This window comes from Enoplosus armatus, chromosome 9 (genome assembly GCF_043641665.1).
Source record: "Enoplosus armatus isolate fEnoArm2 chromosome 9, fEnoArm2.hap1, whole genome shotgun sequence".
NCBI classification, from domain to species: domain Eukaryota; kingdom Metazoa; phylum Chordata; class Actinopteri; order Centrarchiformes; family Enoplosidae; genus Enoplosus; species Enoplosus armatus.
This window is the reverse complement of record NC_092188.1, coordinates 12347624-12362737: the sequence shown is the minus strand read 5'-3', so window position 1 is coordinate 12362737 and position 15114 is coordinate 12347624. Positions and strand designations below refer to the sequence as shown.

At 43.4% G+C, this 15114-nt stretch overlaps 1 protein-coding gene across 2 annotated transcripts; it reads left to right on the top strand.

Moving 5' to 3' along the window:
• Positions 1-357: 357 nt before the first annotated feature.
• On the top strand, positions 358-13338 carry galnt1 (UDP-N-acetyl-alpha-D-galactosamine:polypeptide N-acetylgalactosaminyltransferase 1). Of its 2 annotated transcripts, none has more exons than XM_070911474.1 (12): positions 358-496; positions 604-772; positions 5550-5716; positions 6330-6457; positions 6573-6652; positions 7023-7193; positions 9296-9413; positions 9748-9928; positions 11255-11394; positions 11615-11713; positions 11897-12031; positions 12891-13338. In XM_070911474.1, exons 1-12 carry the CDS (start codon positions 358-360, stop codon positions 13035-13037), a joined length of 1674 nt encoding a protein of 557 aa, XP_070767575.1. In that variant the 3' UTR covers positions 13038-13338. The 2 variants fall into 2 exon arrangements, with proteins under 2 accessions (XP_070767575.1, XP_070767576.1); XM_070911475.1 differs by having other exon boundaries at positions 358-502.
• The last annotated feature ends 1776 nt before the right edge of the window (positions 13339-15114 follow it).

Genomic DNA, 15114 nt, shown 5'->3' with positions numbered 1-15114 from the left:
TCTTCTGGAGTGATGTCAAGACAGAAATCCAACAATGCACAGTGCTCATTTTGAGGCTCTCTCTGAGTGTGAAGGTGACCATTTGGAGAGGCGCTGATAAACAGCCGACAGATAAGATTCAACAGACAGACAGACAGGCGGAAGGACAAATGGAGGCATTGAGAAGAGAAGAGAGAGCTGTGGAGGGTGGAGGTTGAGAGGAGTGAGGAGAAAGGCAGGGAGATTTGAGAAGAAATAAAGAGTGATCTCCTCTGCACAGCTTTGGGAAGGCCTGTGATTCACCACTCCTCACTTCAGACAGACCTTTAATAGTTCTCTCTTTCTCTCCTGTCTGCTTTCCCTCATTACATATTTAGGATGAGGAGGTTCGCCTACTGTAAGGTGGTTTTGGCCACCTCTCTGGTGTGGGTGATGCTGGACATGTTCATTCTGCTCTACTTCAGCGAGTGCAACAAGTGTGACGACAAAAAGGAGAGAGGACTGCCTGGGAGAAACGGTGAGTGTGTATTGCCACACATATACACACAATCACAGAGACACACTCTTGCACCCTCCATCATCTTCTGTGTTTTTTATGTGTGTGTGTGTGTGTACCTACTACAGATGCCCTGGTCAGGCCGCGGGACGGGCCCGGTGAAGGGGGGAAGCCTGTGGTGATCCCTAAGGAGAACCAGGAGAAGATGAAGGAGATGTTTAAGATCAACCAGTTCAACCTCATGGCCTCTGAGATGATTGCTCTCAATCGGTCACTGCCTGACGTCCGCCTGGAAGGGTGAGCAGCCTACCTGCAGCTAATCATCTGTCCTGTCATTTACACTTACTCCACTCATTAAATTCCCCTCTAAATGGCCGTCACTGGCATCCTTTGTTAGGATAGTCCACACTGGTGAAAAACTATAAACTGCAAGCCAGACGTCTGGCCTGAAACCTGGGCAATCAGTCACACAGTGAGCCACTGCTGTTCTGTAAAGGTTAGTTATGAGGAACGACATAGAGGGAGACAGATGTATAGAAGCATCAGTCAGGGTAGAGAGAATTGAAAGAATCAATTGCCACTTGAGCTTCCTGAAAAACAGTCAGTATCCCAATTCCATACCATATACTGATTGTACACAGTATATACTTAATACTAACGGTTTTCGTATATAATACTACTGTCCTGTAGTTAGTATAGAAAAAAAAATCAGCGTATCTTAATGCAATATACTAACAGGAAATATACTAACAATACATGTACTGATGATTGTCAGTCAAGCTGTAATTTTGAAATACTACTGCCAGTTACACGTCACACAGACGGCAGCATGCTTCAAATAATGTTTTAGTTTTTATCACAAAGCTGTTTTAATATAATTTTTTTTTTTTTTTCCAGCTGTGAGCAGCTCCTCCATTTCCCTTGTGCAATGCATTTTGGGACAATACAGTCCATTGACAGCACACTCAAAAATCAACTTTTTTTTTTTACAAAGTGCTTTCACAGCGGTTAAGCAAACTCTGGCACGTTTACCCGTTAAGTGTGATTCATTTGGGCTGGCGTGAAAGCTGTCAGTTGAATAACCAACCAGATTGAGACCGCCTTAAAAGGAGGCTCTCGGTATGCTTTGGTCCGGACCAAATGAACCAAACTACAGGTGTACCCTTAGTATGCGCAGTGACTATATCTTTATTTTGTTTCCGGTGTGAACACGCTGTAGACTCAAAACCTGCTTAGAATTTGTATGGATTATGGAAGTAAGACACAGCTAGCCAGTGATTTTATGTGATGACCTCATGCAGCACTAGCGAGTGTTACTAAAAGCTCCAACCAATAAAGTGATAACAGATTTCTCAACAATCCCTTTCTGCCTGTCCTATCAAATCAAATTGCCTTTCTCGCCATGACTAAAAGCCCATTGGTTCACCCTAAAGATTGACCCCTCATTGTCCTGTTTCAACAGGAAATACATCACATTAAGGAAGTAATGATACCATTTTTTTATGAGACCTTGAAGGTAACAGCACATTGAATCAATGTGCAATTCACAAGTCTTTCTTCTCTATAATGAGGAGTTTAGTGTTACTTAAGTGCCTGTCAGTGCCAGCGGCTGCAGGTTGTTCGGTCTTCAGAGAGGCAGTCAGAACAGCAGACAGGCGTGCATGCGGCCAGCAGCCTGGAAGATATGTCAAGGTTAGTTCAAGCAGGTGGAAACCAGCTCGGCCTCCCGTCCCCCCTTGCCCCTTAATGCGCTTCAGTAGAGGAACATGCATAGATCAGTAATGAAGGTTTTCAGAGAGATAGACCCGAAAAGACTGACTGACTGACAGACAGAAGACTGACAGGCAGGGGCACATGCACACTAGACAGGCAGGAAAGAAAGAGGACATTGATCCGTGAAATGGGTTTTAGTCTTTGAGCGGGAGTTGATTACTAGGTGTGTTTTCACTCAGCCTTCTCTCCGTCTATCTGCTTTTCCAATTAGGAGATAAGAGAGTCAATATCGAGCAAGGCAATGTGTCTGTGTGTGTAGGCAAGTGTACGTTTGTATTTTGTGTGTGTGTGTGTGTGTGTGTGTGTGGCTTGGCAGGTTTAGGGAAACTCTTGTGAATGAATTCATCATAGCCAAGCAGGTCGCCATTAGCTGAAACTCTGAAGCGGAAACTTACTGATGGTTTATTTTCGTTATTGCCAGCAGTGCAGTTGTTGAGTTAAAAAAAAAAAAAAACAGGAGAGGACAGGTCATTCTGACGTTACAGTCAAGCCTGTGTGTGTGTGTGTGTGTGTGTGTGTGTGTGTGTGTGTGTATATGTAGTTGGGTGGATCTACAGTATATAAACATACTTTCCATGACCACACCTTTCAGAAAACTCCTTTTTTTAGATCGTGACTGCAATGTTTTAATGAGAATACATATATAAATGTGTGTGTGTGTGTGTGTGTGTGTGTGTGTGTGTGTGTGTGTGTGTGTGTGTGAGTTTAATGTTGCAAGAGAGATGCCGTTTAATCAGAACCAGTCTGCCCGCCCTTCCCAAATATCCCCACAATCCACTGGCTGGAGAAACCGCCTGTAACTCATTACCCTTCTTTGCTGTTGCCAAATGTTGCTCCAGCACCACAACTGTTTGGATACACAGGACTCACAACAACCACTCCTCAGTTTTTAAAATCATGTGACACTTAGACATGTGCTTGCCTTCGCTTGTCAACACATGTCGGTGTTGCTGGTCAGAGTTCTTGTTTTCCATCAGCTGCACAGTAAAGATCATGTCTGAAAAGTGGAAAGTGTCTGTGGTTCTGTTTGTGAAACAGAGAAGAGAGAAATAATGAACTGTGTATAAAAGTTGAAAGACGTTTGAAAGAGGGTGTCTCTGTTTTTACAGTGAATCATCTTATGTGCTCATAAACTTCCCTTCCTTGCAGAGAGCATGAGCACGCACACATGCTCACCACAGACTGAGAATCACTGTGTGCATTACTTAACATGCTCCAGAGGCAGCTGCAGGATGGAGTGTATTCTTGACCTCCTCTTCTCCGTCGCTGTTAAGTTCCTTCTGTCAGAATCAGCAGCAGAGAGAGAGAGGAAGCATTTCAGCGCTCTGGATGATCACAAGGAAGGGAGGGAGGGATCATATTCCATTTGGCTGTTGTGAGAGTTGAATCTGTCAGAGGAAGGAAGTCACAAGCTGGTTTCAGTTTTGTCATCAATAGATGACAGTTTGAGCAGCTCACTGAGCGTCTTTTTGAGAAAAACACTTTGACTGAGACACTTTAATGTTGGGAGCTTGCATGCAGGCTGCAGTGTTTCTTGACCAACAGAAGTGTGTCTCCTCTGTCTCCCGTGATTCTAACGCGTGTTCTCCAATTAAACTGATGTGCGCTTCATTTGTTTTTGTAATTGGAGAGTAACATTTAACATTCATTTTGAATTGGATGAATCCATATTTTCTGCCATCTGTTGTGAAAATCAATCCATCTGTATTATGTTTATTAAAATGATTAGAGCACGCTTTCGAAAGAAAATTAATTGTTAATTTTGGTTGTTGAGGTGATTTTGAAACACATGTATGCCTTAAGAAAAGGTGGATATGATGTGGCAAACTTCTGTAAAGCCTTGGCAAAACAGCAATGTACTTTCTTAGTGACACTTGTGGTTATTTAGAGATGTCTTCTATACATAAATATTGCAGTGTAGTGTGTGAATGTGTGGTATTCTGTGCAGCATCTACTTAAGTCTGCATGCTGTAACACTGAAATTAAACTGCCTAAAATGTCATCAATCACTCTTTAGTTGGAACCCGCAAATTGAAAGATTGTCTTTCTTGCAACCCCAAAACTGATTTTGTTGGCCAAAGTAATAAAAGTGTTTACAAGCTGCAAGCTAGGGATGGGCGATATGGATACAATCTTCTGTTACAGTATATGATGTATTAAAAGGGATAAGTATCTTAAAAAACAGCAGCAGATTTTCTGGAAATTCACTTAAGAATCCATTTAAAGATAAAATAACCAGATGGGAATGCATGCTACATTACCACAAAACAGTGATAGAACTATGTTGGACTAGAAACGTTGAGCAGGTTCCAAGTCTCTGCAAGCTGATTTTCATACTAAAATCAAATAAACCTTAATCAATGGTTGCCTGGAAGGTAGAAAATCAACTTTAAAACAATAACTATGCTTCCAAAAGTGGTCAGGTTTAATTTAAACAACACAAACGTTGTACTTAATGGCCTAAACAATGCAAACTCACCAGTATAATCATTTAAAACAGTGAGTATCTCTCTCAAATAAGCCTGCGACAGACTTCACTTCACTAATATCCATCTTCTCTGGTCTCCTCTCATGCCTGCTCTCCTCTGTTGGACATCCCTCTCTGTCTCTCAATAAGAGAGTTTGATGTGTGTGTGCTCTTCACTGCTATGATAATGACTCACACTCTAATTAGCATCACTAATCAACTGTCATCATGCTGACCCACTATTCCTGTGCGTCTGTCTAAATTTGGGGATATACGTTTAGTTGCTCGCTCATTATTCACCCTCGGTTTTCTTTGTTTGAAGTCGATAAAAATATGATTTTTCACGAGGCCATAAATGCCGATCTGATTAATGCAGCGATTCCATGACTGACTAATGCGCTTTAGTTGATGTTTAAATCCCAGCTCTCTCTTGTGTAGACTCACTTTAGCTGCAGCCCTCTCTCTCTCTGTAGCAGTCTCTTACAATCAGACAGAGGCTGGATTGTGATGTCTCTACTAGAGTGTTTTTCTCCTTCCTCTCTCTGTCTCTGTCAACGCAGTTTTGTCTGTGTTCAAAGCCTTCTACTTCACTTATTGCACATGTGGTTGTCTTTGTTTAACTACGTCTGTGTCGTTATTGTTTTTTGATGCAATTCACACACTTCCTCTTGTTGTACAAGATTTCTTTTTGTCATTTTGACAGTGTGCTGTCTGTTTAGTGATTTGCTTTGTATCCATATGCGTGGTTGCATTAAGTGTCTTTCTATTATTCCACAACTCCACATGTTTTTCCATTAAAGATTTAATTCTGATTGTTTCGTTTTGTCTTCATAGGTGCAAGAACAAGTTATACCCTGATAATCTTCCCCGAACCAGCGTGGTGATTGTATTTCACAACGAGGCGTGGAGCACGCTGCTGCGAACCGTCCACTCCGTCATCGACCGCTCTCCACACACACTGCTGGAGGAGATTGTCCTGGTGGATGATGCCAGCGAGAGAGGTACACACACACACAGTGCAGATAATTCCTTCAGTGCTTGTACCTCTTGTTTGAGGCTTAGCCTATTTTTTAGCTACTGTATGATTTGTGTGTGTGTGTGTGTGTGTGTGTGTGTGTGTGTGTGTGTGTGTGTGTGTGTCAGCGCTGGTGCCCAACAGCCAGTCAGCATATATGGGCTGAGTGTGCCACTCCACCCTGTGCAATGCTGCTAATCCCTGTTTGGGGGAGATTAGGTCTTTAATTCGCCAGCCGCAGGGATTACACTCTGTTATTACCCTCAATCCCCCCCAGCCGCCACCACACAGCACCATTTCACCCTATGGGACCTCAGGTTGGATGGTATAAGTCAGAGGGTGTGTGTGTTTTGTAGGGTGGGGAGCTCTCTGCAGGTAGAAGGGATGTCGGTAGGCATGCTAAGGCGCAAAAAACAAGCACACACTTGCCTTTGACCTCTGTTGTTACAAAAGGAATAGTTTGGAGGAGTAGCTCGTAATCAGTCTTCTGCTGTGTGTGTGTGTGTGTGTGTGTTTTTGTCTGTCTTATGCGTGTTGGGGGTTTACGTGTGTTTATTGGATTATTTTATCACATATACGTGTTTATTTGTATGTTTAAGATTTCCTAAAGCGGCCATTGGAGCAGTATGTCAGAAGGCTGGAGGTCCCTGTCAGAGTGGTGAGGATGGAGCAGCGGTCTGGACTTATTCGCGCTCGCCTCAAGGGAGCGTCCATCTCCACTGGCCAGGTGCGTGAGCTTGCGCGTTTGTGTGCACATGCACATATGAGACATCCACTACCCTGTGACCTGCTGTCCATATGGTGCGTGCACCACGTCTAATGTTTTCTCTCTGTGTCTCTAGGTCATAACCTTTCTGGATGCTCATTGTGAATGCACAACAGGGTGGCTAGAGCCGCTGCTCGCCCGCATCAGGAATGACAAGTAAGACACACTCACACACACACACACACACACACACCATTGGCAAGCATTAGAAAAAATCAATAAACTATTGTTGAGCCTGCAGGGGGCTTACCCTTGTGTTTATTTGATGCTTAATTACTCATTCTCTGTTAACTGCTTCCCACAAGCAGGCACTCACATATACATACATGCTTTAAGAAGGTGTGATGAGTGATGGCTGATGGGAAGTCGCAGCACGGTCCATTGTTTAAATGCATTTGGTTGTGGAGGTGCCACACCTTGCAGATGAGCACTTAGTCGTGATTGATGACCACCCAAGGTTATGTACAGCAGGCTGATGAATGTGTGTGTTTGTATGGCCGTGCTGATGCGTTTCTGTTTGCTGTAGGAGAACGGTGGTGTGCCCCATCATCGACGTGATCAGTGACGATACGTTCGAGTATATGGCAGGATCTGACATGACGTACGGGGGCTTCAACTGGAAGCTCAACTTCCGCTGGTACCCTGTACCCCAGAGAGAGATGGACCGCCGCAAAGGAGACCGCACGCTGCCCGTCAGGTGGGTGATGCAGCGGGAAGAACCTTTAAATCAGATGATCCATATCTTTCAGCCAGTTGTTTAATCCCTAAAAGCTCCGGAGCTGCTGTTGTGCAGCTGATCCTGACCTCTGACATCTCTGTTGGGCCAAGTGAAAAGAGAAATCGCCTACAGGGACAAAGTTGAATCACATGACTGATACACACTAATTCAGTCAGTCAGCTGTTTAGAATAACGTATATGCTGTGAGGATTAGCGTTGCTGATAGGCATTCACAATTCATGTGCACAGAGTAATTGCTTGTCTCCATTTGATTTACCACAGTTAATAATCATAAAATGTTCCTAAGGCAGAACTACTGAAAGAATAGACTGAACTTTCCTCTGTGGCTAAAGTCAAGATGTTTATGTAAAATTCTGCGTAATGTTGATCCTTGTATCATTTCTCGTGGCCCAGGCCTTGGAACTAAAATCAAGAGCTTATTTCTGCCTGTCTATCACCTCTTCTTCCTGCTCTTGTCTTCGTAAGCATGTTTGACGCCATCATTCAAGGTCACACACATAATATATCTTATGTAACACTCTGTGCCCCTGTTTTCAGTTGTTTTTCACAGCTCTGCGTGACAAAATTTTCCTAAGGGTGTCTGGTAAGTGGCCTAAAAAACAAAAATGGGTTGTAGTGTCAGGGCAGGAAATTAAGAAGTGCTTTACACTAATGACATGATTTACATAAACCCTGTGCCACATTATTGAGAAGACTTGAAAGCTATCGCACATAAACATGTTCTCAGAATGAGTGTATTAGGTCTCAGTCGAGCAGCAATATAGCTCACATAGTGTAGAATTTGCAAATGGGAAATGAGTAGATACATTAGAATCAGTCAGTAAACATCTCACTTTTGGTGTTAAATGGCTGCTAATATCGACTACCTTGGGAATCTTCATTAGCCAGTGCATAGCCAGCTAGAGGCCTGTTGCTGTCACCCTCTGAGGAGCCTCATAGAGGTACGGTGCAGGAGGAAACCTCAACAGCTAAACTGGTTGTTATGGACTCATCCACCTTGTAATTTACGGTACTGTGCAACAGTCTGAGGTCACTTGGAAAGTTTCTCTTTACAGCCATTGGACAGAAAAAAACACAAGTATCCAAGGTCTAAAGCAGACTTAGAGAAAATCCTCTGAACATATTAAATGACCTTGTGTCAATTAGACGCTGTAAGTCCCTCCAGACTACAGGATCACCTGGAACAAAAAGTACAGCACAGTCTGCCACAGAGACACTAGTTTTACGTTCTTTCTTTGCTCATGCTTTTGATTGTACAGTATATGTGTTTATTTCAATTTCACAGTGTGGTTTAATACAATTTTTAGGTAACTCTTTGTAAGTGCTAGACACTCACTGTTTAGATAAATGTCTTTGATGAGAAATTGTTTTGCACTGCAAATTACATCTCAAGGATTCCCACAAATTAGAAGGTTTTGTTTGTTTTACTGTGATGTGTTAGACGCTTATGAAAACAGTGATTTAATTGTAAGCCGTAGAGTTTAGAGAGCTTTGATATGTTTACAGTAAAAAGAAAAGCAGACATGCATCTATTATTGATATTGCCATAATTCAGCATGTTTGAATTCTACGCTTGTTACGTGTGATTGTTTAACAACATCTGTGTGTTGTTCAGAAAGCTATTTGTGTTGCTTATTATTTCCCGCTCTCTCGGCCAACGGTTACCCTGTGTGCTCTCAGGATGTGTTTCATCTGTGTTTGTTCGTTTGTATCCGAGGTATTGTGTGTTGGTAAGTGAACGTGGATGTCAAATGAAAGCAAAAACAGGCAGTAAGGAAAATAAGCCTGATTGACTATGGAGGAAACCATTCTTTGAGGGTGTAGAAATAGGGGGAGAGGCTTTGAGGCCATTAAACACTGACACAACCAACAGAGCAGTGAAAAACAGAGAATGAAAAAACAGGAAAACGGCAAAGAACAGGGGGTGAGAGCGGTGAAATATAAACCTCTGATGAGATCCGTAGATACTGTGTGACCTTTTAGAAAGCAGGCCTTCGGTGAATTAAGTGGCACTAACCCACCTCGCTCTTAATTTACCCTGCGCTCCTGTCTCTCCACAGGACTCCCACCATGGCAGGCGGCTTGTTCTCCATAGACAGAGATTATTTCCAGGAGATCGGCACGTATGACGCAGGAATGGACATCTGGGGTGGAGAGAACCTGGAAATCTCTTTCAGAGTGAGTGAACACACCCGCAGCCAAGTGACATGACTATATTCTTCCATGCACTGGCAGCCATTCAGGAGTGTCTGCTCGGGTTCAGAAACACATTACACTTGTGAGTTTGTGACTAAATTACTGAATTGACTAATACTTTGTCAGGCGTCATCCTGACTGGCATTCAATCAAACTTTATTCAGACTGTCACAACACAGACAGGACCGATCTGCATCATCCATCTCCCAGCAGACTTCACTGGTCAGCCTTTGCCCATTCAACAGTCAGGCCGTACAATATATGTATTCTATACAGGATTCTGTATATGTGTGCTGATGAGGCTCGTGCTCCACAGATTTGGCAGTGCGGTGGGACTCTGGAGATTGTCACATGCTCTCACGTGGGTCACGTGTTCAGAAAGGCAACGCCCTACACGTTTCCCGGAGGAACGGGACAGATCATCAACAAAAACAACCGACGCCTGGCAGAAGTCTGGATGGACGAATTTAAAAACTTCTTCTATATCATCTCTCCTGGTGAGTTGGGCCGTGTGTGTGTGTGTGTGTGTGTGTGTGTGTGTGTGTGTGTGTGTGTGTGTGTGTGTGTGTGTGTGTGTGTGTGTGTGTGTGTGTGTGTGTGTGTTGTGCTCATGCAAGTATGCATGTATGTGCTCATGTGTGGAGATAATCTCTGTGGCAGGTTTGATCTATCCATTAACCCGGTGACAGTGTGATATTGCAGTGGTGACCTAACAGTGCGGGACGGGGGGCGGCGAGTAATTTCACGCTACTAAGCATCTATTGACTCACACAAACATACACAAACATACACACACACACAAGCTGGCAAAGGAGAGACAAAAAGTAAAGCAAAAGTCCCTAAACGGAGAATATTTTTAGATAGATACGACATTGTGTTCATGTTAGCGGGTTTTGGTTTGAGATGGGTATTATTTTTCCATGACCAGTCAGTAACTGACGTGTTCAACACAGAAGGTCGAGGGAGTTAACACAATGTTGTTCATCGCTGGTTTAAGGGTTATTTCTGTGGCCATTTTTCTGTCACTATTTTTCTGGCTATGACACAGGAAGACGTCTTCCCCATTCTTAATGCTGCCCACACAGCTCCGATCGCTTTGCTGTTTTTCCACCTGGGGAATCACAGCATTTGACTGTTTTGAATCACTAAAACAAGACAACATTTCAGAGGTATGGAACAAGGCGATCCAACACGTTAAAGTGTTTCCTGCTCCTCCACGAGTCATGAGAACACTCACTCAATGGCTGGTCTGACCGCGCACATCCTATACATAGAGCATGGGATTCTTCATGCTCATCAGAGAGTGGTCCTGACCAGTGGTGGAGTTGGGGTGGGCAAACCAACACACACCCTTTCTGCTGAGTGTGCAGAACATATTCAGCAGACACATACTGTCAATACTGGCAAAGAAGAAGTGGATTATCCTGTAAGACTGTTTTGAAATGTTGGACTTTTTTCCCCTGAAACTGGGTCTTTATAGGAACCTTATGTACTGCAGCTACTGCCCTCTGCAAAGGAGCAAGCTCCACCAATCTATAGAGGTTTGATTTTCAACAAATAGATTTTTGTCCAAGTGAGACTTCAACATTATATATTTTTTAGGTACTTGACCATCAGACAAGTAAGCTCTGCAGTTCAATAATATTGGGTCTGGGTCTAGGTGCTTCAAATCGATGTGTTCTCATTCTACTTTACCAATTTAAGTAATGCTTATGTGGAAAAAATAGCCATTCAGCAAACACTGGACTGTATGAATGTAGTTTGGTGCCATAGTTACTGACCTTCATGTTAATGTCTGTGTCTGTCTGTGTGTGTATGTCCAGGTGTGACCAAAGTGGACTATGGTGACATCACGTCTCGCTCGGCTCTGAGACAAAAGCTTCAATGTAAACCCTTCAGTTGGTACTTGGAGAACGTCTACCCTGACTCCCAGATTCCCAGGCACTATTACTCCCTGGGAGAGGTACGCTCATTCACACACACACACACACACACACACACACACACACACATACACTATCTGACTCACAAAATTTTAGATACACAGACACAGATGCATCTGTGATTCACTGCCTTGAGGCTGAAATCCAACAATGAATCTGAATCTGTTTGAGTCAAAGGGTGTGGTTGTATGTTCAGGTAATGGTTCTGCTTAACGTGGTTTCTGTGTGCATTCTGCTCAGATCCGTAACGTGGAGACCAACCAGTGCCTGGACAACATGGCCCGCAAGGAGAATGAGAAAGTCGGCATTTTCAACTGCCACGGCATGGGAGGCAACCAGGTATCTGAGGACCAAGACAGAGAAAAATACCACTTAAATAAACAATTACTGGCACAAAATAAGGAAGAAGTGTAAAGAGTAAACACTGTGATATTACACCATAAGTGCAAGTAAGAATGTTTAGGAGGAGAACGATGGAAAAGATTAGTTTTAAAATCTGAAATCTGTTTGTGTGACGTGCAGGTTTTCTCCTACACGGCCAATAAGGAGATCCGAACAGACGACTTGTGTCTAGACGTGTCCAAGCTAAACGGACCCGTCATGATGCTCAAGTGCCATCACCTCAAAGGCAACCAGCTCTGGGAGTATGACCCTGTGGTGAGTGGAAGAAATGATGAAAATGTATATGTGAGGAAAAAACAAATGCACAGATCTACTGGTACATTAAATGCACACATACCAACATAATAACATAATACATAGAGGGTTATCACGCAGGTGGAAACTCGTCATTTCTGGGGTTTTTTGTTTAAAATTAGTATAAATAAAAATAACACGTCAAATAAAACAAATAAAACAGCAAGAACAATAAAACAACGTGAAAAGGAAATACGTTTCCGTTTGTTTCACTAACAAATACCCAAAGGAGCCAATTTTCACCTCAATTTTATGTCCCCACAAAAGTTTGAGTGTCTCCTGTCTCAAAAAGACGCTGATCACTGCAGTTTACAGTAAACAGCTCAGCATCCCATAATAAGTGAAGAGAAACATTGGGGGAAAAAACGCAGAATAAGGTGCTGATTATGCAGCAAACTTTCTTTAACTACATTAAAAAAAGATGTTTAGCTGTGTAAACTACAGTGTTTTTCAATCATATTTTCCACTTATTTCTGTGTTATTTATTATTTACATTTCTTTTAAAACTGAACATGTATTCCCAACACACATCTGTCACGCCAGCTGTCATTTCAGATGGGATATTTATTGTCTTCAGTTTTAGGGTGATTTATCCTTGTTGACACATTACCCAACTGAACCACAGCATGCCTCACACTGAGAGCTCAGTGGAAACTAAACTGAGCTTCGTAATTGGTGTGAAAAAAACAGGTGTCTACAGATACATTATTTTAATAGATATTTACATGCACCTGTGAATTCCAATGAACTCAGTCAAAAGCCTGATTTGCATCCCCTCTCACACTCACACTCGCTCTCTGTGTGTTTCCCTGCTGTGCAGAAGCTGACCCTGATCCATGTCAACAGTAACCAGTGTCTGGACAAGGCCAGCGAGGAGGACAGCCAGGTGCCCAGCGTCAGAGACTGCACACACACGCGCTCCCAACAGTGGCTACTCCGCAATGTCACACTACCGGAGGTCTTCTGACCACGCTCCACACGCTCACAAACAAACAAACAAACACACACACTCACACACACAGTGGCCCAGAGTAAGCAATCACGGGAACAGACTGTTTATTAAAATTGGGCACCAGGAAAGGAAAGACTTCCCTTGAAGGGGATTCGGGAAGAGAGGAGGAAGGATTGGACGGTACTACCTCTGCCAGAGATCAGAGGGCGGAGTGTGTTTGACCCTCCTCAGAGCGAGCAGAGAGAAAAAGACTCCCTCTAGGAGACCATGGCTGTTGTTTTATGTTTGTTTTTTTGTTTTTAAAGAGATTTTAACCGCAGAGAGAGAGACTCGCCCCTGGGCGTGAATATGAGACCGGCTGGTGGAGTCGAGGTTCTGCATTCACAGCTTCCCTGGACAAAGCAGTCCACCCCTCAACTCACTTAACGTTTACTGACTGCCTCTTATGAGAGAGTGTGTGTGTGTGTGCCCTTATTTGTGTATGAATGTGTATTCTGAGATGAATGTATGCTTTGAGAAGGGGGCTGAATTCCTATTTTCTTTCTTTTTTTTAATTTAATTTTGTAATGGATTTTGAAAATGAACTCTGGTGAACTCTTATGAAGAAGGGTGCATGTGTAAGTGAGTGAGTGAGTGAGTGAGTGAGTGAGTGAGTGAGTGAGTGAGTGAGTGAGTGAGTGAGTGAGTGTGTGTGTGTGTGTGTGTGTGTGTGTGTGTGTGTGTGTGTGTGTGTGTGTGTGTGTGTGTGTGTGTGTGTGTGTGTGTGTGTGTGTGTCAGAGCCCCTCCTACAGTCTTGCAGCAGTGTATGTCTCCCTCTGGTGTTACTCCTCAGCATTTCATCCTACAGACTGAAGCCTCCTCGCTGAGGAATTTCAAAGGGACTGCACACAAAAAATAAAAGTGAGGACCCGACACCTGCCATCAGCAGAGATCTAGAGATAGAGAAATATGATGTTTGTGATATCTTGAGATTTCTATGTCCAGTTTTTACATGGTTTTGTCTGTTTCTACAGTCATGTGAGAGTGCCACAGAGCAGTAACCCTAGTCTGTCTGTCCGTCTCTGTTGTCTTCAAAGATGTTTAACATAGAGCTAACACACACACACAGAGGACTCTGTATATGTAACTGATGTTCACTGCCTAATGTAGTGTTAAAGCATAGGGAAGTCTCCCATAAGGCACTACATAGTCACACACACACACACACACACACACAGACAGATCCTGTATACATATAGGAAAAAGGCTGCTCTAGCCTGATACTTTAATCCATTTTCTCATATCTTCTTCTCAATGACCTCTTAAAAAATACACTCCAAGGGCTTCTTTCCTCCAGTGGAGTGTGTGGATGGATGTGTTGGTGTGTGTGTGAGAGCATGTGTCTTCAGTACTAATCCCAGTCCATCAGCTCCCTGTTTACTAGAACAAACAGCTCTCAGATTCCTTCGCTGTTGGACATCCCTGTAGCGTAGACTGACAGCAGATCAGCGTATCCCTGCGTCCGTTGTACAAAAGAGCAAAAGCTGCTTTTATTTTCTAATCAGAGCCGAGCCTCTGCGCTGTCCCGAGGACACGTCTACAGCAGGAGAGGGAAGCCTGGAAAGCGGCTGTCAGAATATCACGGAGACGTCACTGAGGTGTCTTAGGAGACTTCATCAGGGACAGAATAATAATTGAAGAGCGCAGACGGGAGTGAAGGGTTGAACGGTGGATCACAGAGTGCAGCAGCAGCAGACATATCTTAATCCATAACTGCATATCTCACTTTGCAAGCTCACCTGCAGTATTTCACTATTCATATCTCAGAGACAGCTGAACAGTTACATCAGTGTGTCATTCTCATTTCAACCATCATGATTTCTTTATTCTGTTTTTTTGTTTGTTTGTTTGGTATCACTCCTGCGGCTGCAAGTCGGGGCAGGAGAGGTGATTTATAAAGGTTTTAACCATTTCGGCCTCCTCCAATGGAGGAGGGGTTTACACATGGGACACTGGGTTCATCTTTGTTGTGGACGTGGTAGTGAGAGGAGGCCGGCCGTCGACTGGTTTCATGTCTGAGCGAGTGACTGTGCGGTGAAGATGTGAACATTT

Bases quoted from the DNA above. Each gene is read 5' to 3' on its own strand.
- galnt1 (XM_070911475.1), top strand. From the start codon at position 358: ATGAGGAGGTTCGCCTACTGTAAGGTGGTTTTGGCCACCTCTCTGGTG. The intron at 11,395-11,614 runs GTACGCTCATTC...CATTCTGCTCAG, and splicing joins ACTATTACTCCCTGGGAGAG to ATCCGTAACGTGGAGACCAA. The intron at 12,032-12,890 runs GTGAGTGGAAGA...CCTGCTGTGCAG, and splicing joins TCTGGGAGTATGACCCTGTG to AAGCTGACCCTGATCCATGT.